General features: G+C 39.9%; 2 protein-coding genes across 8 annotated transcripts in view; both read right to left on the bottom strand.

Moving 5' to 3' along the window:
- Positions 1–21,459, bottom strand: part of LOC108274931 (protocadherin gamma-A11) — a 97,679-nt gene extending 76,220 nt beyond the window's left edge. For 2 of the 7 annotated variants that reach the window (XM_047160105.2, XM_047160106.2), the window contains exon 1: positions 18,954–21,459. In XM_047160105.2, coding sequence (XP_047016061.1) covers positions 18,954–21,365 — 2,412 coding nt within the window. In that variant the 5' untranslated portion in view covers positions 21,366–21,459. Of the gene's footprint in view, positions 1–72; positions 2,688–9,333; positions 11,929–12,321; positions 14,885–16,059; positions 18,630–18,953 lie in introns of those variants that run through there. The other 5 variants (XM_053685598.1, XM_053685605.1, XM_053685610.1 and 2 more) reach the window with 4 other exon arrangements.
- LOC124628908 (putative protocadherin beta-18) lies at positions 3,186–5,829 on the bottom strand. Its single transcript, XM_053685614.1, has one exon. The coding sequence runs from the start codon at positions 5,640–5,642 to the stop codon at positions 3,204–3,206; it is 2,439 nt and encodes an 812-aa protein (XP_053541589.1). The 5' UTR covers positions 5,643–5,829; the 3' UTR covers positions 3,186–3,203.
- Positions 21,460–23,499: the final 2,040 nt, after the last annotated feature.

Raw genomic sequence — 23,499 nt, 5'->3', positions numbered from 1 at the left:
GGTTTTGATAATTTTTCAGCTGAAAATTAATTTTGTTATCGAAATGAAAAATGACACTGGACTGTACCTCACCTGATGAGAATCACCATTAGTTATATCCATCCGTTGCGCACGCGCAAGTGTTTGTGTTCCACTGCAGTCCAGACTGATAATGCTCTCAGTAGGAGGTCTGGCGTATTTCAGATCACTCTTTCTAGAGTCAGTGGTTCTGTAAGCTTCATAATTGTACATATGCTGTAAAGTTCCTGTTCCCCCGACGTCTGCGTAAAGGGGTGGATAATACGGAATAACTGGCAGATTGACACCGGATTTATAAAACATCCGCTCACGTCTCCATCTGTAGCATTTCACTGACAGTATAGCTATGATGGACACGATGAAGAGAAAAGAAACTACAGCCAATGCCAAGACTAGATAAAATGTCAGGTTGTCGTTGTATTCCTTGTCGTGCGTAAAGTCCGTGAACTCGGAGAGCACTTCAGGGAAAGTGTCCGCCACCGCCACGTTAACATTGACTGTAGCTGAACGAGAGGGCTGTCCGTTGTCCTCCACTACAACAGTGAGCTTCTGTTTCACAGCATCTTTATCAGTGACTTGACGCACAGTTCTTATTTCTCCATTCTGTAAGCCCACTTCAAACAGCGCCCTGTCTGCCGCTTTCTGCAGTTTATATGAGAGCCAGGCATTCTGTCCAGAGTCCACATCCACAGCCACCACTTTCGTGACAAGATAGCCCACATCTGCTGAACGAGGCACCATTTCAGCCACCACAGAGCCACCAGTTTGTACTGGATACAGAATCTGAGGCGCGTTGTCATTCTGGTCCTGAATAATAATTTTTACACTTACATTTCTACTGAGAGGCGGGTTGCCTCCATCCTGCGCTTTTACGCGAATATTGAACTCTTTTGTTTGCTCGAAATCAAAAGATCGAATAGCAAGAATCTCTCCGCTGTCTGCGTTAACTGAAATATAAGACGAAGCAGAAACTCCGTTCACAGAAAGATCTTCTAAAAAATAAGAAATGCGCGCATTATTACCAGAGTCTCTGTCAGTTGCTGTCACCGCAAATATAGACACTCCAGGTGAATTATTTTCCATCACATAAGCGGTGTATGAGTGACGCTGGAAAACAGGGGCGTTGTCGTTCACATCAGATATTTTAAGCGTTAGGGTTTTATTAGTAGAGAAAGAGGGTGAACCCTCATCCGTAGCTGTGATTGTAATGTAATATTCAGATACTTGTTCGCGATCTAAAAGCCGAACACTGACTAAATGATAAATATTCGATGAAGACGATTTAATTCTGAAGGGCAGATTTGAATCTAATGTACATTTAACTTTCCCGTTTCCACCCGAATCTAAATCTTTAATGTTGATCATGGCTATCATAGTCTCCGGTGGAGAGTCTTCTGCAATCGGGTTTGAGAACGAAAGTACACTTATGACGGGGACATTATCATTCACATCAGTAATTTCAATGTCTACCTTACTGGTGTCTGTTAATCCACCCTTGTCAGTAGCTTCCACATATACATCATATTTTTTCGTTTTCTCAAAATCCAATAAACCGCGCACTGAAATAGCTCCCGTTGCACTATTAATATGGAAAAGGTCAAATATGCTATCACTGCTTTGAGAAAAGGAATACGTTATTTCTCCATTTGTTCCCTGGTCCGCATCCGTAGCACTTACTCTTAAAATAATGGATTCTTTCGATGTGTTTTCTGCTACAGAGACTCTATAAACAGATTCACTGAAAACTGGAGCGTTGTCATTTGCATCAAGAACAACAACGTTTATCTTTATGGTGCTCGTTTTCTGGGGACTGCCACCATCAAACGCCGTTAACAGCAGCTGGTGTTCCCCCTGCTTTTCTCTGTCTAGAGGCTTCAGCAAAATCATCTCAACCAGTTTTGTGCCATCAGAATGAGCAGGTATTTTAAGGCTGAAAAAATCGGTAGGATGAATTTTATAAGACTGTAGTGAATTTTGACCTACATCAGGATCTTTAGCGCTGTCAAGCGAAAAACGAGCTCCAGGAAGTGCTAATTCACTTATTTGAAAATGAATTTCCTTTTTAGTAAAACCGGGAGCATTATCGTTTATATCTAAGATTTCTATATCAATTCCATGGAGCTCCATTGGGTTATCTAAAATAATCTGAAAATGTAAAGAACATGGAGACACTTGAGCGCACAGCTCCTCTCTGTCTATCCTCTCTCTCACTATCAGAGTGCCTCTATCCACATTTAGACCGATGTACTCACGACTGTCCTCCGTAAAGATCCGCGCTCGGCCAGATTTCAGTCTCTTTACATCCAAACCGAGATCCTGAGCGATATTTCCCACCACTGATCCTTTGTTCATCTCCTCGGGAATAGAATAACGGACCTGCCCGTGCGCAACGGCCATGACAAAGGCAAACAGAGCAAGAAGCTGCACTCGCCATGTTGAAATCCAGACGGAGTAGCGATTTGTCCATATACCGAGAAGACAAATAACATCCATTTTCGAATTACGGCAATCCTATTAAAAATAATAGCACAATATTTCATGAACCTAAGGAAGCAAAATACAGAATATTTTGCCCGTAGACAATGGCAGTCCGTCCCTACACATTCCACAAACAACAGCAAATGCGCATAAGTTGTTCATTCTGTGTAGCAATGCCTGGAAGAGGAGAGTCTTTATTTGTTTCAAATCAACACACACTAACCAACAGCGGCACTTAGAGGAATGATGAATCATTGCAAAGTCAAGCTCGTCCAAACAAGCGGGTGGCATCTAACAAGAATTTCTGATCCATGAGTTAGAAGAAATCTTAACGTTAATGAGAAGTTTCAAATAGGAACACGACAAATGATTAAAACTCTGATGCAATCCCATTTAAGAGGACAAGTCAGGGTTTAAACTGGCCTAAGTGTGAGAATAAAATGAAAGCTCTATGTAATGGTAAAAATTAAAAAAAATGTCAATAACACAACATCAAAAAGAAAGAGTTATCTACCCTTAAATTTCACACACACACACACACACACACACACACACACACACACACACACACACACACACACACACACGTCTACTTTACGTAAGCAATAGCAAGAGCATCAGAGTACATTATAATAACTCCCAGGTCAAAATACATTCAACATCTCCTTACGGTAAAATATGGAGAAGTAATTTATTATACATTACAGTTATGTATAATAAATTAATTGTGTCATTAAGCACAACTTCCTAGACCTCACCTGATCATCAGAGACAGCAGGTTTCCCCATATGCGCATGCGTAAAGGTCTGTGTTCCATTAGAGTCCAGACTAATGATGCTCTCAGTAGGAGGTCTGGCGTATTTCAGATCACTCTTTCTAGAGTCATTCGTACTGTAAGCCTCGTAATTGTACATATGTTGTAAAGTTCCTGTTCCCCCGACGTCTGCGTAAAGAGGTGGATAATACGGAATAACTGGCAGATTGGCACTGGATTTATAAAACATCCGCTCACGTCTCCATCTGTAGCATTTCACTGATAGTATAGCTATGATGGACACGATGAAGAGAAAAGAAACTACAGCCAAGGCCAGGACTAGATAAAATGTCAGGTTGTCGTTGTATTCCTTGTCGTGCGTAAAGTCAGTGAACTCCGAGAGCACTTCAGGGAAAGTGTCCGCCACCGCCACGTTAACATTGACTGTAGCTGAACGAGAGGGCTGTCCGTTGTCCTCCACTACAACAGTGAGCTTCTGTTTCACAGCATCTTTATCAGTGACTTGACGCACAGTTCTTATTTCTCCATTCTGTAAGCCCACTTCAAACAGCGCTCTGTCTGTCGCTTTCTGCAGTTTATATGAGAGCCAGGCATTCTGTCCAGAGTCCACATCCACAGCCACCACTTTAGTGACAAGATAGCCCACATCTGCTGAACGAAGCACCATTTCAGCCACCACAGAGCCACCAGTTTGTACTGGATACAGAATCTGAGGCGCGTTGTCGTTCTGGTCCTGAATAATAATTTTCACACTCACGTTGCTACTGAGAGGCGGGTTGCCTCCATCCTGCGCTTTGACACGGAAATTAAAATGTTTAATTTGCTCGTAATCAAAAGAGCGCAGTGCGTGAATAATGCCACTATCAGCACTGACTGACACGTAAGAGGACACAGGCACTCCGTTAACCGAGGACTCCTCCAGTATGTAAGAAATACGGGCATTCTGTTTCGAGTCTGCGTCTCTGGCTTTGACTGTGAATATGGAGAGGCCTGGTGAATTATTTTCTAAAATGGAGGCCTCATATGAGCTCTTCTCAAAGACAGGTGCGTTATCATTCACATCTGATATCTGTAAAGAGAGAGTGATGCTACTGGAGAGCGATGGAGATCCTTCATCAGCGCACATTACAGTGACATTATACTCAGACTCTCTCTCCCGGTCTAAATCACTATCTGTAACAATGCTGTAAAACCCTGAACCGGTTGATTTGATTGCATAGGGGAGATTTTCAGTAATGCTGCATATCACGTGTCCATTGTCCCCCGCGTCGCGATCGTTGACGCTTATGATAGCTATAGCCGTATTTGGAGAAGAGTTTTCATTCACTGAATTGGATCTCGATATAATATCAATACTTGGAGGGTTGTCGTTCACATCAGTCACATCTACAAGTATTTTGCTCGAATCAGACAACCCACCATTATCTATGGCCTCAATATCAATTTGATAAGTCGTTGCTTTTTCATAGTCAGCTTCACCAAGCAAAATAACTTCACCGTTTTCATTTATTCTGAATAATTCCGATACGACATCAGTATTAGAGATTACATAATTAACATGTCCATTTAATCCTTTGTCCTCATCGGACGCACTGACCCTGGTTACCAATGATCCTTTAGCAGAATTCTCCATTACTACGGCTTTATACAGTGGTTTTGTAAAAACGGGTGCATTGTCATTCGCATCAAGGACAGAAATATGGATATGAAATGTTCCTGACATCTGCGGTTCGCCGCCATCTATGGCTGTCAACAGTAAGGATATATTTTCCTGCTTTTCGCGGTCGAGAGGTTTTTGCAAAACCATTTCAACCTTTCTACTTCCATCAGTTTGACTCTCAAGTTTTAATTTAAAATTGTTCGTTGGTGTTAAAGTATATGTTTGCAGGCTGTTAGTGCCAATGTCGGTGTCTATCGCTTTCTCTAATACAAACTTCGACCCGACAATCGCAGACTCACTTATTTCAAATCGTTTCTCGTTGTTTTTAAAGTTGGGAGCATTATCGTTTATATCTGTGATTTCAACTGTGACACTAAACAGCTCCATGGGATTTTCCAGTGTAATCTGAAAATGCAGAGCACAAGGCGTAGTCTGTCCGCACAGTGACTCTCGGTCTATCCTCTCTTTAACAAGCAACACTCCCCTTTCTTTATTCAGCTCGATGTATTCAGCGTTGTCTCCCGTATAAATACGAGCTTTACCTGATTTTAGTCTTTGTCCATCTAAACCCAAATCCTGAGCAATGTCACCAACTAAAGAGCCTTTTGGCATTTCCTCAGGAATGGAGTAACTGACCTGTCCGTGCACTGCGTTGAGCATGAGGATCCAAATAAACAACAGGACTTGCATCGCCATTGTTCTGTTAGGCATTTTCTCTCGACGAAATTCAGATTCAGAGTATAGTAAATCCAACAAGGTGAGAATGCAACGTAAAATGTCAACTGAAAATAACCACACTGGCTTGTAAAATAGAGAATGCTAATATCGATTAAACAAAATATTTTTAAAAATCGTATTTTTTCACAGCTGCTTCCACCGCCTCTGAGTGAAATCTACGAACTGCACTCTTCTCTTCGTCTCTGATATGATGGTTGAGAAGGCACTGCTAGTCATTTTTGCAGCCTGTAGGCAACACACTGACCAACAGCGGCACTTAGAGTTTTTTATGATGCGTTACACAAAACGTTAAAAAAAAAAAAAAACCAACCAAACAAACAAACCAAAAAAACTATCCAACGGGCATCAGTTTATAGATAAAACAGCAAAGATAACCAGTCTTGTGCAATTGTAATAATATATTAAGAATGTAAATAGACAAACAGTAACATATAAAGCACGACTATGATTTATAAAGACGCTACCAGTAGACCTACTGGAAATGTAAAACAAGTGCTTCTTGCAAGTGCCTGTAATGAAAAAGGAATTAGACCATAAAACACAAGCATGTACATGCATTCTAGCATCGTGGTCAGTGTCTGTTGCAGTCCAAAGAACGAAGAGGAAGTGCAGTGAACTAATATTTTTTAATCACACACACATACTGAAACGCTGCATTCGTTTCCCATGTACAGATTGAGAAGTGTGATTAGACAAGACAATGTAGTTGTAATGGATGGATAAATGGATGGATGGATGGATGGATGGATGGATAGATGGATAGATGGATGGATGGATAGATGGATGGATAGATGGATGGATAGATGCATGGATAGATGGATGGATAGATGGATGGATAGATGGATGGATAGATGGATGGATAGATCTATGGATAGATGGATGGATAGATCTATGGATAGATGGATGGACTGACCAGAGAGCCAGCAAAAGAGGAAGCAAGATTTGAAAACTTGAAATCTACTGACTAAACAGCAGCACACAACGCAACAGCTGCACATAAAAAAAGAAAAGAAAAACAAGCGGAAACATAACATGTATCCTACATTGTATCCTAGTAGTGAAAACTGTAAAGAGCAATTATATAGCGGGAAGAAATGCTACAAAATTTGCTTGTACTGGCATGCATAATATTCATTTCAGCACCATGGTCAGCGAAGCACAACCTCCCTTTCATCCAACGAAACTTTTCATTTCCTGTTAAAATAATATGCTAAATAAGATTTTAAAATATGCTGTATGACAAACGCTGATTCCTGTCATAAAACACACAGGCACATAAAACAAGCAGTTAATGAGCAAAATAATATTATCTATATTATATAGAGTGTGTGTGTATATACATACACATACATATACATACATACACATACACAACCCCAATTCCAAAAATAAAAAATAAAAAATTGGGACACTGTGTAAAATGTAAATAAATGTAAATAAAATCGGAATGCAATGATTTGCAAATCTCATACACCAATATGTTATTCACAATTGAACGCAGAAAACATATCAAATGTTTAAACTGAATAAATGTACCAATCTAAGAAAAGAAATAAGGTAATTTTGAATTTGATGGCCACACGTCTCAAAAAAGTTGGTATGGGACAACAAAAGGCTGGAAAAGTAAGTGGTATTAAAAAGAAACAGCTGGAGGTTAATTGGAAACCGGTCAGCAACATGACTGGGTTATAAAAAGAGTATCTTAGAGAGGCAGAGTCTTTCAGAAGTAAAGGTGGGCAGAGTTTCACCAATCTGCAAAAAACTATGTCTACAATTTGTGACACAATTTCAGAACAATATTCCTCAACATAAAATTGTGAAACTATGAATATCGCACCATGTACAGTACATAATATCATCAAAAGATTCCTAGAATCTGGAGAAATCTCTGTGCACAAGGGACAAGAGTGAAAATCAATATTGCATGCCCGTAATCTTTGGGCCCTCAGGCGGCACTGCATTAAAAACGGGTATGATTCTGTAATGGAAATCATTGTATGGGTTCAGATGCAAAGAAGAAGCCAGATGTGAAGATGATCCAAATATGCCACCATCTTCTCTGGGCCAAAGCTCATTTATAATGGACTGAGGCAAAGTGGAAAACTGTTCTAAGGTCATACGAATCGAAATTTTAAATTATTTTTGGAAACCATGGACGCCCGTCCTCTAAACTAAAGAAAACTAAAGAGGAGAGGGGCCATCTGGCTTTTTATCAGTGCTCAGTTCAAAAACCTGCATCTCTGATGGTATGGGGGTGCATTAGTGCCTATGGAATGGGCAGCTTGCACATCTGGAAAGGCACCATCAATGCTAAAGGTATATACAGATTTTAGAGCAGTATACGCATATTCCATTGAGCTTCCATCCCATCTTTACTTCTGAGAGACTCTACCTCTCTAAGGTACTATTTTTTATATCCAATCATGTTACTGATAAAATGCTCAGGAAATGCTGCAGGTGTTTTGAGTTAATTAGCTTATTAGAGCTCTTCTCAGGTCAACATTTCTGTATTATAAATTCTTTATTCTAATATTTTGAGATACAGGAGTTTTTATTTCCCTGAGCAGTAAGCCATAATCATCAAGATTAAAACAAAAAAGGTTTGAAATATTTCACTTTATGTGTAATAAATCTAGAACAGAAAGCTCTGTCCATCCTCTCTCTCACTATCAGAGTGCCTTTATCCACATTCAGACCAATGCACTAATGACTGTCCTCTGTAAAATCCTCACTCGGCAAGATTCAGTATCTAACATCCAAACCGAAATCCTGAACGATATTTCCCACCACTGATCCTTTGTTCATCTCCTCGGGAATAGAATAATGGAGCTGCCCATGTGCAAGGGCAATGACAAAGGCAAACAGAGCAAGAATCTGCACTCGCCATGTTGAAATCCAGACAGAGAAATGTTTTGTCCATGTACCGAGAAGACAAAGAACATCCATATTCGAATTACTGCAATCTTACTCAAATATTAGCACAATATTTCATGAACCTAAGGAAGCAAAATACAGAATATTTCGCCCGTAGACAATGGCAGTCCGTCCCTACACATTCCACAAACAATAGCAAATGCGCATAAGTTGTTCATTCTGTGTAGCAATGCCTGGAAGAGGAGAGTCTTTATTTCTTTCAACAGCGGCACTTAGAGGAACAATGAATCACTGCAACATCAAGGTCATCCAAACAACCAGAAAGCATCTAACAAGAATTTCTGACACATGAGTTACAAGACAATCTTAATGTCAATGAGAAGTTTCAAATCGGAACACGACAAAAATATAAAAATTCTGATACAATCCCATTTAAGAGGACAAGTCAGTGTTTAAACTGGCCTAAGTGTGAGAATATAAAGAAATCTCTATTTGGTAAAGTTACAAATGAAAAAAAAAAAGTCTATAACACAACATCAAAAGGAATGAGTTAACAAACCTTAAATTTCACACCCAGACACACCCACAGACACACCCACAGGTCTGCTTTACATATGCAATAGCATGAGCATCAGAGCAGAGTACATCGTAAGAACTCAGAGTTCTCCTTATGGTAAAATATGGAAAGATAATTTATTATACATAACTGTATATCACTTGTGTCATTAAACACTTTACAAATTTTACAAAGGCTATTCTATCAGCAAAGTAACAAATTCCTAGACCTCACCTGATCATCAGAGACAGCAGTAGGTTTCCCCATATGCGCATGCGTAAGGGTTTGAGTTCCACTAGTGTCCAGGCTAATGATGCTCTCAGTAGGAGGTCTGGCGTATTTCAGATCACTCTTTCTAGAGTCAGTGGTTCTGTAAGCTTCATAATTGTACATATGCTGTAAAGTTCCTGTTCCCCCGACGTCTGCATAAAGAGGTGGATAATACGGAATAACTGGCAGGTTGGCACCGGATTTATAAAACATCCGCTCACGTCTCCATCTGTAGCATTTCACTGACAGTATAGCTATGATGGACACTATGAAGAGAAAGGAAACTACAGCCAAGGCCAGGACTAGATAAAATGTCAGGTTGTCGTTGTATTCCTTGTCGTGTGTAAAGTCAGTGAACTCGGAGAGCACTTCAGGGAAAGTGTCCGCCACCGCCACGTTAACATTGACTGTAGCTGAACGAGAGGGCTGTCCGTTGTCCTCCACTACAACAGTGAGCTTCTGTTTCACAGCATCTTTATCAGTGACTTGACGCACAGTTCTTATTTCTCCATTCTGTAAGCCCACTTCAAACAGCGCCCTGTCTGCCGCTTTCTGCAGTTTATATGAGAGCCAGGCATTCTGTCCAGAGTCCACATCCACAGCCACCACTTTAGTGACAAGATAGCCCACATCTGCTGAACGAGGCACCATTTCAGCCACCACAGAGCCACCAGTTTGTACTGGATACAGAATCTGAGGTGCGTTGTCATTCTGGTCCTGAATAATAATTTTCACACTCACGTTGCTACTGAGAGGCGGGTTGCCTCCATCCTGCGCTTTGACACGGAAATTAAAATGTTTAATTTGCTCGTAATCAAAAGATCGCACTGCATGAATAATACCACTATCAGCACTGACTGACACATAAGAGGAAATGGGCACTCCGTTAACCGAGGACTCCTCCAGTATGTAAGAAACACGGGCATTCTGTTTCGAGTCTGCGTCTCTGGCTTTGACTGTGAATATGGAGAGGCCTGGTGAATTATTTTCTAAAATGGAGGCCTCATATGAACTCTTCTCAAAGACAGGTGCGTTATCATTCACATCTGATATATATAAAGAGAGAGTGACGCTGCTGGAGAGCGATGGAGATCCTTCATCAGCACACATTACAGTGATATTATACTCAGACTCTCTCTCCCGGTCCAATTCACTATCTGTTACCAAACTAAAGACATTATTTGATGTAAATTTAAGTACAAAAGGAATATTTTGGTTGATTGTGCACTCTACTCTTCCATTTTCATTCGAATCTACATCCTGAACATTAATTATTGCAGTAACCCTCCCTATTTGTGAGTTTTCATCAATTTCACCAGATTTTGACATAATATTAATCAAAGGTCTGTTATCATTTATGTCAATCACTTCTACAATTACTTTGCACGTATCATAATGTCCACCTTGGTCTCTCGCCACGACATCAATCTCATATGACTTAATTTTCTCAAAATCCGTGTCACCGATTACTTTCAACAATCCATCAGTGTGATTTATTGCAAACATTTTATGTGCAGTGCCCAGGCTGTTTGACAATGTATACCTGATTAATCCATTTTGACCTTCATCGGCATCGACGGCACTTACTGCAGTCAAAATTGTTCCCTTTGGAGCATGTTCTCGGACACTCGTTTTATACACAGACTGGACGCAAACTGGTGCATTATCATTAGCGTCTAATACGGTAATTTGTATTTGGATTGTACCAGACATTTGTGGCTCGCCTCCGTCCACTGCAGTTAACACTAGTGAAATATGATCTTCTTTCTCTCGATCTAGTGGCTTTTCAAGTACCATCTCAACATGCGTGCTCCCAGCTAATAGGCTGTGCATTTTAAGGACAAAATTGTTTGTTGGCTTTAAGGTATAGCTTTGAAGCCCATTAATGCCAACATCATTATCAACGGCCCTTTCTAAAACAAACTTTGCTCCAGTAAGTGATGCCTCACTTATTTCGAATTTTATTTCATTCTGACTGAAAAGAGGAGGGTTATCATTTATATCGTTAACTTCTATCGTAACACTAAAAAACTCCATCGGATTGTCTAAAATGATTTGAAAATGCAGCCCACAAGGCGTTGTCTGCCCGCACAGAGCCTCTCTGTCTATTCGCTCTTTGATAAGCAACACTCCCCTTTCTTTATTCAACTCAATGTATTCAGCCCTTTCTCCGGTATAAATTCGAGCTTTGCCTGATTTCAGTCTGTTCATGTCCAAACCCAAATCTTGAGCAATGTTACCGACTAAAGAGCCTCTCGGCATTTCTTCAGGAATTGAGTAACTGACCTGTCCGTGCACTGCGCTGAGAGAGAGGAGCAAAATAAACATCCATACTCGATGTGCCATTGTTCTCTCCGACATTTTCATTGCAGACATGACATATATTTTCGGCCAAGGTAAATCCAGTAATGTAGTCCGATGTTCCAATGGGGTGTTTATAAATATCCACAGGTGCAGCAGAATTGACAAATGCACGAAATTATAAAACAAGTCTACAAACACGCTTTATCCACTTTCGTGTCTTTCTTCTCCGACTAATCCATGAGATTTGCTTACGTCTCTTTAATACACCAGCAGGAATCAGGTCTCCATGGTATCCCACTGACCAACAGCGGCACTCACTGTCCAATATGTTTAACTACACAAATGTAAAAATATACAATTCCTGCATTTTTGCCAATACAATAAACGCCAGAAAGAATACTATAAAATAATACAAGTGCGTTAAGATGCGACACTGCAACGTGCATTCCAATATAACATATACTTCTTGTCTCAACAAAAATCACAAAATCACTGTCTGCCACAAGACAGTAAAATGCATCCGATGAAGAACAAAATAATGCTTTCAATAAGTTTACATTTCACCATGTCTCCTATGCAAATATTACATCAAATAAGGAAGGCTCGCCCATTTCAAAATTGATATAACTCATTAGAAAAAAATCTCACCTGATGGTCAGGATCATTAGTCAGATTGTCCCTCTTCGCATGGGTCAGTTTTTGTGTTCCAGCGGTATCCAGACTAATGATGCTCTCAGTAGGAGGTCTGGCGTATTTCAGATCACTCTTTCTAGAGTCAGTGGTTCTGTAAGCTTCATAATTGTACATATGCTGTAAAGTTCCTGTTCCCCCGACGTCTGCATAAAGGGGTGGATAATACGGAATTACTGGCAGATTGGCACCGGACTTATAAAACATCCGCTCACGTCTCCATCTGTAGCATTTCACTGACAGTATAGTTATGATGGACACGATGAAGAGAAAGGAAACTACAGCCAAGGCCAGGACTAGATAAAATGTCAGGTTGTCGTTGTATTCCTTGTCGTGTGTAAAGTCAGTGAACTCGGAGAGCACTTCAGGGAAAGTGTCCGCCACCGCCACGTTAACATTGACTGTAGCTGAACGAGAGGGCTGTCCGTTGTCCTCCACAACAACAGTGAGCTTCTGTTTCACAGCATCTTTATCAGTGACTTGACGCACAGTTCTTATTTCTCCATTCTGTAAGCCCACTTCAAACAGCGCCCTGTCTGTCGCTTTCTGTAGTTTATATGAGAGCCAGGCATTCTGTCCAGAGTCCACATCCACAGCCACCACTTTAGTGACAAGATAGCCCACATCTGCTGAACGAGGCACCATTTCAGCCACCACAGAGCCACCAGTTTGTACTGGATACAGAATCTGAGGTGCATTGTCATTTTGATCCTGTATATTAATTTTCACACTCACATTACTACTTAGCGACGGTGATCCTCCATCTTGAGCTTTTACAAGAAATTCTATTGACTTAGTCTGTTCATAGTCGACGGAACGTACAGCATGTATAGCACCACTCTCGGCATTTACTGAAATATACGATGATAGAGGTTCGGCATTGAAATGCCCCTCAATTAACATATAAGTAATTCTGGCATTTTGGTTCCAATCTAAATCATTTGCTTTAACTGAACATATAGAAACGCCAGGTGAATTGTTTTCCATTAAAGAGGCGGAATAAAAATTGTTCTCAAATATTGGCTGGTTGTCATTCACATCAGATATTTTCAGTGTTACTGTTTTGTTACTGGAAAGAGGCGGTATTCCTTCATCCACTGCTGAGAATGTGATGTTATACTCATGCATGGTCTCTCTGTCTAATGTTCCATCAGTTAATAAAGTATAATAGTTTTTAAAAGACGATTTTATTGTAAAAGGAATCTTCTCATTTACAGAGCATCTTACCTTCCCGTTATTGCCGGAATCAAGATCTTTCACATTAACGATGGCTACTGTAACACCACTAGGTGAATCCTCTGAAATAGGACTGGAAAAAGAGGTCAGTGAGATTATAGGGGCGTTGTCATTTACATCAAGTACTTGAATCAGAATTTTCGTGGTAGCAATTAAACCACCGTAATCTTTTGCCTGAATAGCGATTTCAAAATATTTGTGTTTTTCATAATCAATCAGGCCTGCAACAGTTATCTCACCGGAGTTCTCATTAATTGCAAAAATATCCGCAACCTCAGTGGACATACGATTGAAATGGTAAGTTATGCGACCGTATGCGTCCTCGTCAGCGTCTGTGGCAGTCACCTTCATTACCGTGGAACCTTTCGGTGAGTTTTCTGCAACAGTAGCTTTAAACTCTTTCTGCGTAAAAACAGGTGCATTATCATTAGCATCTAACACTGAAATGCGTATTTTAAGCGTGCCAGATCTTTGTGGCTCACCACCGTCGACAGCAGTTAATGTAAGCAGCACTTTGTCCTCTTCCTCTCTGTCTAAAGGAGAATGTAAATACAACTCACTGTATTTTTTACCATCAGGGCTAGTCTGTATTTTAAGGTTAAATTTATCTGTCGGATGCAAAGTATATCCCTGAAGCGAATTCTTACCCATGTCATGGTCTACAGCGCTCTCATGTAAAATAAGGGTACCCGGTTGAGTCGATTCAGATACTTCTAACTGCACCTCGTTTTCTGTAAAAGTAGGAGAATTATCATTTATATCCAATATTTCTATAACAACACTGTGAAGTTGCATTGGATTTGTTGAGATTATTTCGAGACTAAGACTGCAGGGAGACATCTGCCCACAAAGCCGTTCTCTGTCTATCCGCTCTTCGACTACCAGAAATCCTTTGTCTAAATCCAGTCCGATGAATTCGCTGCTCTCGCCACTAACAATTCGAGCACCACCCGCTTTCATCCTCCGTGCGTCTAAACCCAAATCTTCGGCCACATTTCCCACAAATGATCCTTTTTTCAGTTCTTCTGGTATTGAGTAGCGAATTTGTCCCAAAATTACATCAGTAATGAAGAAGAGTGTCAAGGCCTGTAGCTGCGCTTTGGAGGAAAATCCATTCTGTACAGGACAGAGCGCACTCCCAAGAAAAAACGGAGAAATCCCCATGACAAGTAGCACCAACAAAATAAAAATAAAAAATTATGAAGAGACTGCCGTGAGGAAAAAGGACACAAGGAGAGGCAGGAGTAAAAATAGGAGCTCGTCTGTTCTAGACCTTTTATCTCCGATATTCTGCAAGATCCTGGGAGTGATCACAATTTTTCAAGTAAATACAAGTGCTTAAGACAACAGCGGCACTTACAGACAACATGGGGTACAACAAAGCCAAAAATTCAGAGAATGAGATCAAGAAATTGGACATTAGAATCACATTTTGAATTTAAATATGTAAATATGCCCTGTATCGGTGCTCATTTGGATAAACATGCAGCAAAAGATGAAAGAGATGAAGAATAGAATTGAAACAAGGGGTAAAGCGTTGCATATATAAGCTGCTGCGTGGAATGGAAAATTCGTTAAACTTTAGCATTAAATACAACCCGCACGTAAATAGCCGATTTGGAGTCATGATTATTTAATATAACAAAAACTTAAATCTATTATAGAGACTCATTTATCTAAGCAGTTGTTTCACAGAACACAGTAATATCCTTAGTGTTGAATTGACACCCAGAGTGTTTATTTGAGTCCAATGGACTTATATAAACACTGTAGGGTGTAAATTCAACACTATGGGTGTTAAATCAACACTGGTGATTTTGCTGTGAAAGCGCGTTTTTATTTGTATAGTGTAGTTTGTATTTACTTGGATATTTTAATAGATGTAGTCCACGGCCAATGCACTCCTCCACCATTTTAACTGAGATTATGAGTACTGAGCAAGTTATTTAAATAAATTACAGCAGTCGGTGAAAAACAAAACAAAACGGTACAATCTTTTTTAAAAAGGGTTCTTTAATGGTTTCCATTTTCATTTTCATCTAAAACTTTAATCAGATTTTTGAATATTAAACGACCGTGGCTCGCCTCCATCATAAGCGAATAACAGCAAGGTAATATTCTTGTACAGATGCAGTTGTCTGTCTAATATACGTTCTACACTCTTGGGATTAGATAAATTGAAATTATCAGTAGGTAAATGAACGTCATTAACTAGGCTATAGCAGTCATCAGAGCAAATATTTCACCACATAAGGATGAGCCGCTACTTTCAAATGTCATTTTTAAAAGGGTTTGTAATAATACCAACATTTAAAAATGTACTATGTAGGTAGGCCTAACAGTATTTCAAACGACAAAACAAAACAGCATAAATATAGTAGCAGAACACCGACAAACGCCATATCTACTGTTTGTTTTAAAACCACCATCAAGAACAGACTGAAAAAGCAAAGTTCTCACCTGATGCTCAGAATTATTAGTCAGATTGTCCCTCTTCGCATGGGTCAGTGTTTGTGTTCCAGCGGTATCCAGACTAATAATGCTCTCAGTAGGAGGTCTGGCATATTTCAGATCACTCTTTCTAGAGTCAGTGGTTCTGTAAGCTTCATAACTGCACATATGCTGTAAAGTTCCTGTTCCCCCGACGTCTGCGTAAAGGGGTGGATAATACGGAATAACCGGTAGATTGGCACCGGATTTGTAAAACATCCGCTCACGTCTCCATCTGTAGCATTTCACTGACAGAATAGCTATAATTGTCACGATGAAGAGAAACGAAACCACAACCAGTGCCAGGACTAGATAAAATGTCAGGTTGTCGTTGTATTCCTTGTCGTGTGTAAAGTCCGTGAACTCGGAGAGCACTTCAGTGAAAGCGTCCGCGACCGCCACGTTAACATTGACTGTAGCTGAACGAGAGGGCTGTCCGTTGTCCTCCACTACAACAGTGAGCTTCTGTTTCACAGCATCTTTATCAGTGACTTGACGCACAGTTCTTATTTCTCCATTCTGTAAGCCCACTTCAAACAGCGCCCTGTCTGTCGCTTTCTGCAGTTTATATGAGAGCCAGGCATTCTGTCCAGAGTCCACATCCACAGCCACCACTTTAGTGACAAGATAGCCCACATCTGCTGAACGAGGCACCATTTCAGTTACTGGAGAGCCACCAGTTTGTACTGGATACAGAATCTGAGGTCCATTGTCATTCTGATCCTGAACTGAAACGATCACTGTCGCGTTGTTACAGAGAGGAGGAGAACCAGCGTCTTGCGCTTTAACTGTAAATCTGATCTCTTTAATTTGTTCATAGTCAAAAGGTCGAACTGCGTGTATTACGCCAGTCTCAGTGTTGATGGAAACATAAGACGACACCGAATCATCACCGCTGCGCGTTTCCTGAATAAAATATGACACTCTGGAATTTTGATTCCAGTCCGGATCGCGTGCGGTAACAGTAACTATAGATGTACCTGGAGACGTATTTTCCGGTACTGTGGCATAATACGCAGTTTGACCAAATTCTGGAGGGTTATCATTAATGTCAGAAACTCTAAGATGCAACGTTTTTGAGGTTGAAAGCGGTGGCGAGCCTCCATCTGTCGCAGATACAGAAATATTATATTCTTCCAGTTTTTCGCGGTCCAGTAATGCATCCGTCACTAATGTATAATAATTTGCCAGAGTAGACTTAATCCTGAAAGGAAGACTTTTGTGTACGGTACAAGTAATCTGTCCATTTCCTCCCGAATCAGCGTCTTTAACATTGATTATGGCTATGGTTGTGCCTGGAGGCGAATCCTCCGACACAGGATTCAAAAATGACATTATACTTATGACGGGTATGTTATCATTGACGTCAGAAACTTCAATAATAACCTTACTGGTATCTGTTAGGCCACCGTGATCTTTAACCTCGACTCTGATTTCGTAGCGCTTATCTTTTTCAAAATCAATATTTCCTGCCACAGATATGACGCCAGAGTATCGATCAATATGAAATATTTCTGTTAAATGTTCTTTAAGATTGGAAAATGCGTAAGATAGTTCACCATTAAAACCGCTATCTGCGTCGGTTGCGTTTAGTGTTGTTATATAAGTGCCAACTGCTGCGTTTTCTGTTACAGTGGCTGTATATACTGTTTGATTAAATATTGGCGCGTTATCATTAGCATCTAATACTGTAACATCTATGTTAACAGTGCCAGACCTCTGTGGATTTCCACCATCGACGGCAATCAGCTTCAGAGAGAGTTTAGGCTGGTCCTCTCGGTCTAACGCTTTCTGCAGCACCATTTCAGCATATTTACTGCCATCGGGATTAGAATGTTGCTTTACAACAAAATTGTCATTTTTACTCAATACATAATTTTGCAGAGTATTAATGCCAACATCGAGATCTTCCGCAGTTGCTAAAACAAATCGTGACCCAAGTGTGGCCGTCTCGCTTATTTCGAAGCTCATTTGGCTTTTTCGAAATACAGGAGAATTGTCATTTATATCAGTAATTTCAATCGTAACCTGATGTAATTCCATCGGATTCTCTAGAATTATCTCAAAACTGAAGCTGCAGGGTGTGATGTCACCACAAAGCTCTTCTCTGTCTATTCTCTCCTTCACGACTAGAGTTCCTTTGTCTGGTTTTAGCTCTGCATACTGCATGCTTTCTCCAGTCACGATATGGGCTCGACCCGTTTGTAGCCTTTTTAAATCCAGTCCCAGATCTTGCGCTATGTTGCCAATAAGTGAACCTTTCTTCATCTCTTCCGGAATAGAGTAACGAATTTGACAATGAATCGTGCTACAGGTAAAAGCCAAAAGAAATACGATTACTTGCCACCCCATTGCGTAGCCTAATGTAGCGTCGTCCAAACAGATATCCTTGATGATAATCCAATATTGCAAAGTAACGTAGGTTGAAGAACCAATATCAAATATATCACATCACCCGATTTTCTCGACTTTGTATCAGCACGAGACAAAAATAAAGAAATTAAATAAAATAAAAAACAGGAAACTGATATGAGCAATGACCGTCTTTTCTCGACTTGAAGTGCACACTAACAAAGAGGAGCCGCCATTCCCAGAGGTAACAATATTCAAAAATAATTTCCTTGACCAACAGCGGCACACAGAGTCCAAAACATGGACGAGCAACATATTTTATTATACAAAGATTCTGTGAATAAACATTATAGTTCGAGACAAAAAACTAAATTCAATAATGTCGCTGTCCACTATGGTGGTACTGAAAAGCCCAAAACGCTAACATAATGTAAAAAATAAAGAAATAAATTAAATAGACTGATAAGGTAATACATAGTTAATATCGAATATTTAAATTACTGTGTACTTACTTCTGCATTGGAGTCTGATACGTCCAGGATGGTTCTCTTACTGATCGTTCCCGTAGAGCTAGAATCCACAACCAATACGCTCTGACTGCAGGGCCTGACGAATTTACAATCGCTTCGTCTGGAGTCAGTAGTTTTGTATACCTCACAATTATTTAAGTGATGCATCGTCCCTGTATCCCCGGTTCCTGGGTAACGTGGCGGATAATACGGAATGAAGGGGAGTTGGGATTGATAGTATATGCGTGATTGCCTCCATCGATAAATTTTAACCGAAATTATAACAGCCAAACACGTAATAAAGAGAAATGAAACTACAGCCAATGCCAGGACTAGATAAAATGTCATGTTGTCGTTGTATTCCTTGTCGTGCGTAAAGTCAGTGAACTCTGAGAGCACTTCAGGGAAAGTGTCCGCCACCGCCACGTTAACATTGACTGTAGCTGAACGAGAGGGCTGTCCGTTGTCCTCCACTACAACAGTGAGCTTCTGTTTCACAGCATCTTTATCAGTGACTTGACGCACAGTTCTTATTTCTCCATTCTGTAAGCCCACTTCAAACAGCGCCCTGTCTGTCGCTTTCTGTAGTTTATATGAGAGCCAGGCATTCTGTCCAGAGTCCACATCCACAGCCACCACTTTAGTGACAAGATAGCCCACATCTGCTGAACGAGGCACCATTTCAGCCACCACAGAGCCACCAGTTTGTACTGGATACAGAATCTGAGGTGCGTTGTCATTCTGGTCTTGGATTAAAATATGAATTGTAGCATTGCTAGCCAAAGGAGGGGAACCTCCGTCTTGAGCTGTAATGTAGAACGTGAGGCGTTTAACTTGTTCATAATCGAAAGCTTGCATTGCGTGTAACACCCCGGTTTCCGCGTTAATGGATATTAAAGAGGATACTGGTGTTCCACCTATTTGTTGCTCTACTAGAAAATAGGAAACTCTAGCATTCTGATGCCAATCCGAGTCTCTGGCACTTACACTAAAAAGAGACAACCCGGGAAAGTTATTCTCAGGAACGTAAACAGAGTATGTTTCCATTTCAAACAACGGTGCATTATCATTGACATCAGATATGGTGAGACGTAAAGTGGCAGAGTTTGAGAGAGGAGGCGAGCCAGAATCGGTGGCTGTTAAGGTAATGTTATATTCTGGGACAGTTTCACGATCAAAATTGGCATCACTGATTAAATTGTAATAGTCTGTTATTGAGGAACGTATTTCAAAGGGCATCCCTTTATTTACTATACACGTCACTAGTCCATTAACGTCTGAATCGTAGTCTTTAATTTTGATAACTGCTACCGTTGTTCCGGGAGCAGCATCCTCTGACACAAAACTGCTGAATGACATGATGGTAATTACTGGTGCGTTATCATTGACATCTACTACCTCGATTATTATCTTACAGGAGTCAGTTAACCCTCCCCGATCTTTGGCCTCCACTCTAATTTCATATTTTTTGTCTTTTTCATAGTCCACCTGGCCTATAACGGAAACCATTCCTGAATTTTCGTCAATATTGAAAATGTCTGCAACATTTCCTTTACGTTTAGAAAAGTAAAACATAATCTCGCCATTTGACCCGCTGTCAGCGTCGGTTGCATTAACTGTTGTTATGTAGGTCCCCTTTGATGTATTCTCGACCACCGAAGCCCTGTACACCGTCTGATTAAAAATGGGGGCGTTATCATTTGCATCTAACACAGTAATATCTATATTAACAGTGCCAGACCTCTGTGGGTTTCCACCATCAACAGCAACCAGCTTTAAAGAGAGTTTAGGCTGCTCCTCTCGGTCCAGAGCTTTCTGCATTACCATTTCTGCGTATTTACTGCCATCCGGATTCGTATGTTCCTTTAAAACAAAATAATCGTTTGGGGTCAGAAAATAACTCTGTAGAGTATTCTGTTCTGCATCCGGATCATCTGCACTCTCCAGAACAAAGCGAGATCCTATAAGTGCAGATTCACTGATTTCAAACTTTAAATGGTCCTTCTGAAATGTCGGCGAGTGGTCATTGACATCAATTACCTCTACAATGACACGATGCAATTCAATCGGATTGTCTAGAATTATCTCGAAACTGAAGCTACAGGGTGTGATGTCGCCACAAAGCTCTTCTCTATCTATTCTCTCCTTCACGACTAGAGTTCCTTTGTCTGGTTTTAGCTCTGCATACTGCATGCTTTCTCCGGTCACGATGCGGGCTCGACCCGTTTGGAGCCTTTTTAAATCCAGTCCCAGATCTTGTGCTACATTACCAATCAGTGAGCCTTTCTTCGTCTCCTCTGGAATAGAGTAACGAATTTGTCCAGTAACAAAAGAGCAGGACAAAATGACGAACAAAAACGAGCTCATCCCTGAGCCATAATATCTAGATGGCATGAAAAATATCCCCGAATCCATGATGCAAATCCAGAAAAAGGGAAGATGTTAATCAATATAAAAAAAACAAAGTATCTTCTTGTGGATATGCCTAGATATGTCGTTTTAGATTTTGACTTATGACTGTCTCCATCTGCTCTACAAAAAAAAAAGAAGTCTGAGATACACAGAGTCGTAGGTGTGGCGTACAGACTGACATCACGATAAAATTAAGCTAGATCAACAGCGGCACTCGGAGTCCAAATGCAGAATATATATGGCCACAAAGAAACTAAGTGAACCTTCTCAGAAATGTGTAATACTATATAAAAAATTCTAAACCTTTCCATGTTTTCACAGATACATATCAACTTACTAAATCATCAGCACTGCCAATACAAGTGAAGGATTGCTTGTACTGGCAGTGCTGCTAAATGACTGTACAAATAACAGGAAGTTATTTCCTCAGTGTCATATATAACAAGTAATTTCAAATCAACACTAGCAACAGTTATAAACCGAAATATACTGCACTGTAACGAATTTCTGTAATTGCTACAAGAAAATACTATATTAAAATTGCAAAGTGAAACAGATTATCATTACTTTACTGTAAAACTAGGTACTTAGGAAAGCAAAGCTGGAACATAGATGGAATCCATGGCAACAAAAAACAACCAAACAAACAAGCATTGAATAATCCTCTCTAAAAATATCTATCTATCTATTATATTACATTACATTACATTACATTACATTACATTACATTATATTATATTATATTATATTAATATATATATATATATATATATATATATATATATATATATATATATATATATATATATATAAACCAGCCATAATATATCCGTAATACGTTGTCTGATAATAAATAAATAAATAAATAAATAAATAAATGTTGTAACTAGACCTCAATCTCAATATCAACCTCTCGCTCTCTCACACACCAATTTTAATAATATACCACTCATTATGTAGTATAGTCTGCGGTCATAAAATCTCAGTATGCAGTCATAAAAACTCAGACAGCAGAACAACATCTAGGGAAAGTAATCTGTCTAGCTAAAACATTACAGCTAGGTTTGTGTCGCTAGCCAAGGGGATGTGTTCCGTTAGTTACAAATTACTTCATCAAAAATTTAACCAGTAATGTAATCCAAGTATCACAATATGAAAGTAATGTAATCTGATTACTTTAGGATTACTTCAAGGTCACATATGTAAATAAAGTCGAGAAAAACAATATGATCTAAAATATTTTTATGTACAGCTTTTTTAGAGCTTAAAACCTGTTTAATTTTAAGTTAGTAAGTAAGTAAGTAAGTAAGTAAGTAAGTAAGTAAATTAATAAATAAAATATCACTGTCCCAGGCACAAAAGTTAGAGTGACCATATTCTGGATTTCCAAAAAGATGACACCTTGTTTCGTGTCCTAATAGCGTTCAAAACAGTGTTACTATGAATGCAGATTTAATACACTGTAGAAGACACACTATTAGCATCATTTCCTTTTACATTTTATGGCATTTGGCAGACGCCCTTATCCAGAGCGACTTACAATTATATCATTTTTATATGCAACTGAGCAGTTGAGGGTTAAGGGCCTTGCTCAAGGGCCTAGCAGTGGCAGTTTGGCGGTACTAGGATTTGAACTCATGCCCTTCCGATCAGAAGTCCTATGTCCTAACCACTGAGCTACCACTTCCCACATCACAGAAATATATATCAAATCCTACATTCTTTTGAATATCCGTGGAATAAAATAAAATATCAGATGCCATGAGTGTACCTTCTGCCATAATTTACACATTTGAATGACCATGTAATACTAAGGAATGGGATAACATGAAATTAAAAATGACCTTATTTGGCCATGGGCATTGTTTCGACTAAGGTCAGCTGTCATTTGCGGCTATTGTCAAGCACCTGTTTGACGCCGTTTACAACAACACTTCACCTTCGCGCGTTTGCTGAGAGTAGGCTAATGGTTGAGAGGCAGGAACTTGGCCAATAGTTTCTGCAAGCCTTTTACAATCGACCAATTGGTGTGCGAGAAGGCGGGAATTACAGAGAGGGGTTAAAGGATTGCAAACATGCGCAAACATGATGCAGTATTAGACCATAAGCATGTCATAATGAAACTAAAGCCGAATCC

This window comes from Ictalurus punctatus, chromosome 14 (assembly GCF_001660625.3).
Source record: "Ictalurus punctatus breed USDA103 chromosome 14, Coco_2.0, whole genome shotgun sequence".
Lineage (NCBI taxonomy): Eukaryota > Metazoa > Chordata > Actinopteri > Siluriformes > Ictaluridae > Ictalurus > Ictalurus punctatus.
This window is presented reverse-complemented; position numbering and strand designations above follow the sequence as displayed.

Bases quoted from the DNA above. Each gene is read 5' to 3' on its own strand.
- LOC124628908 (XM_053685614.1), bottom strand. From the start codon at position 5,642: ATGCCTAACAGAACAATGGCGATGCAAGTCCTGTTGTTTATTTGGATC.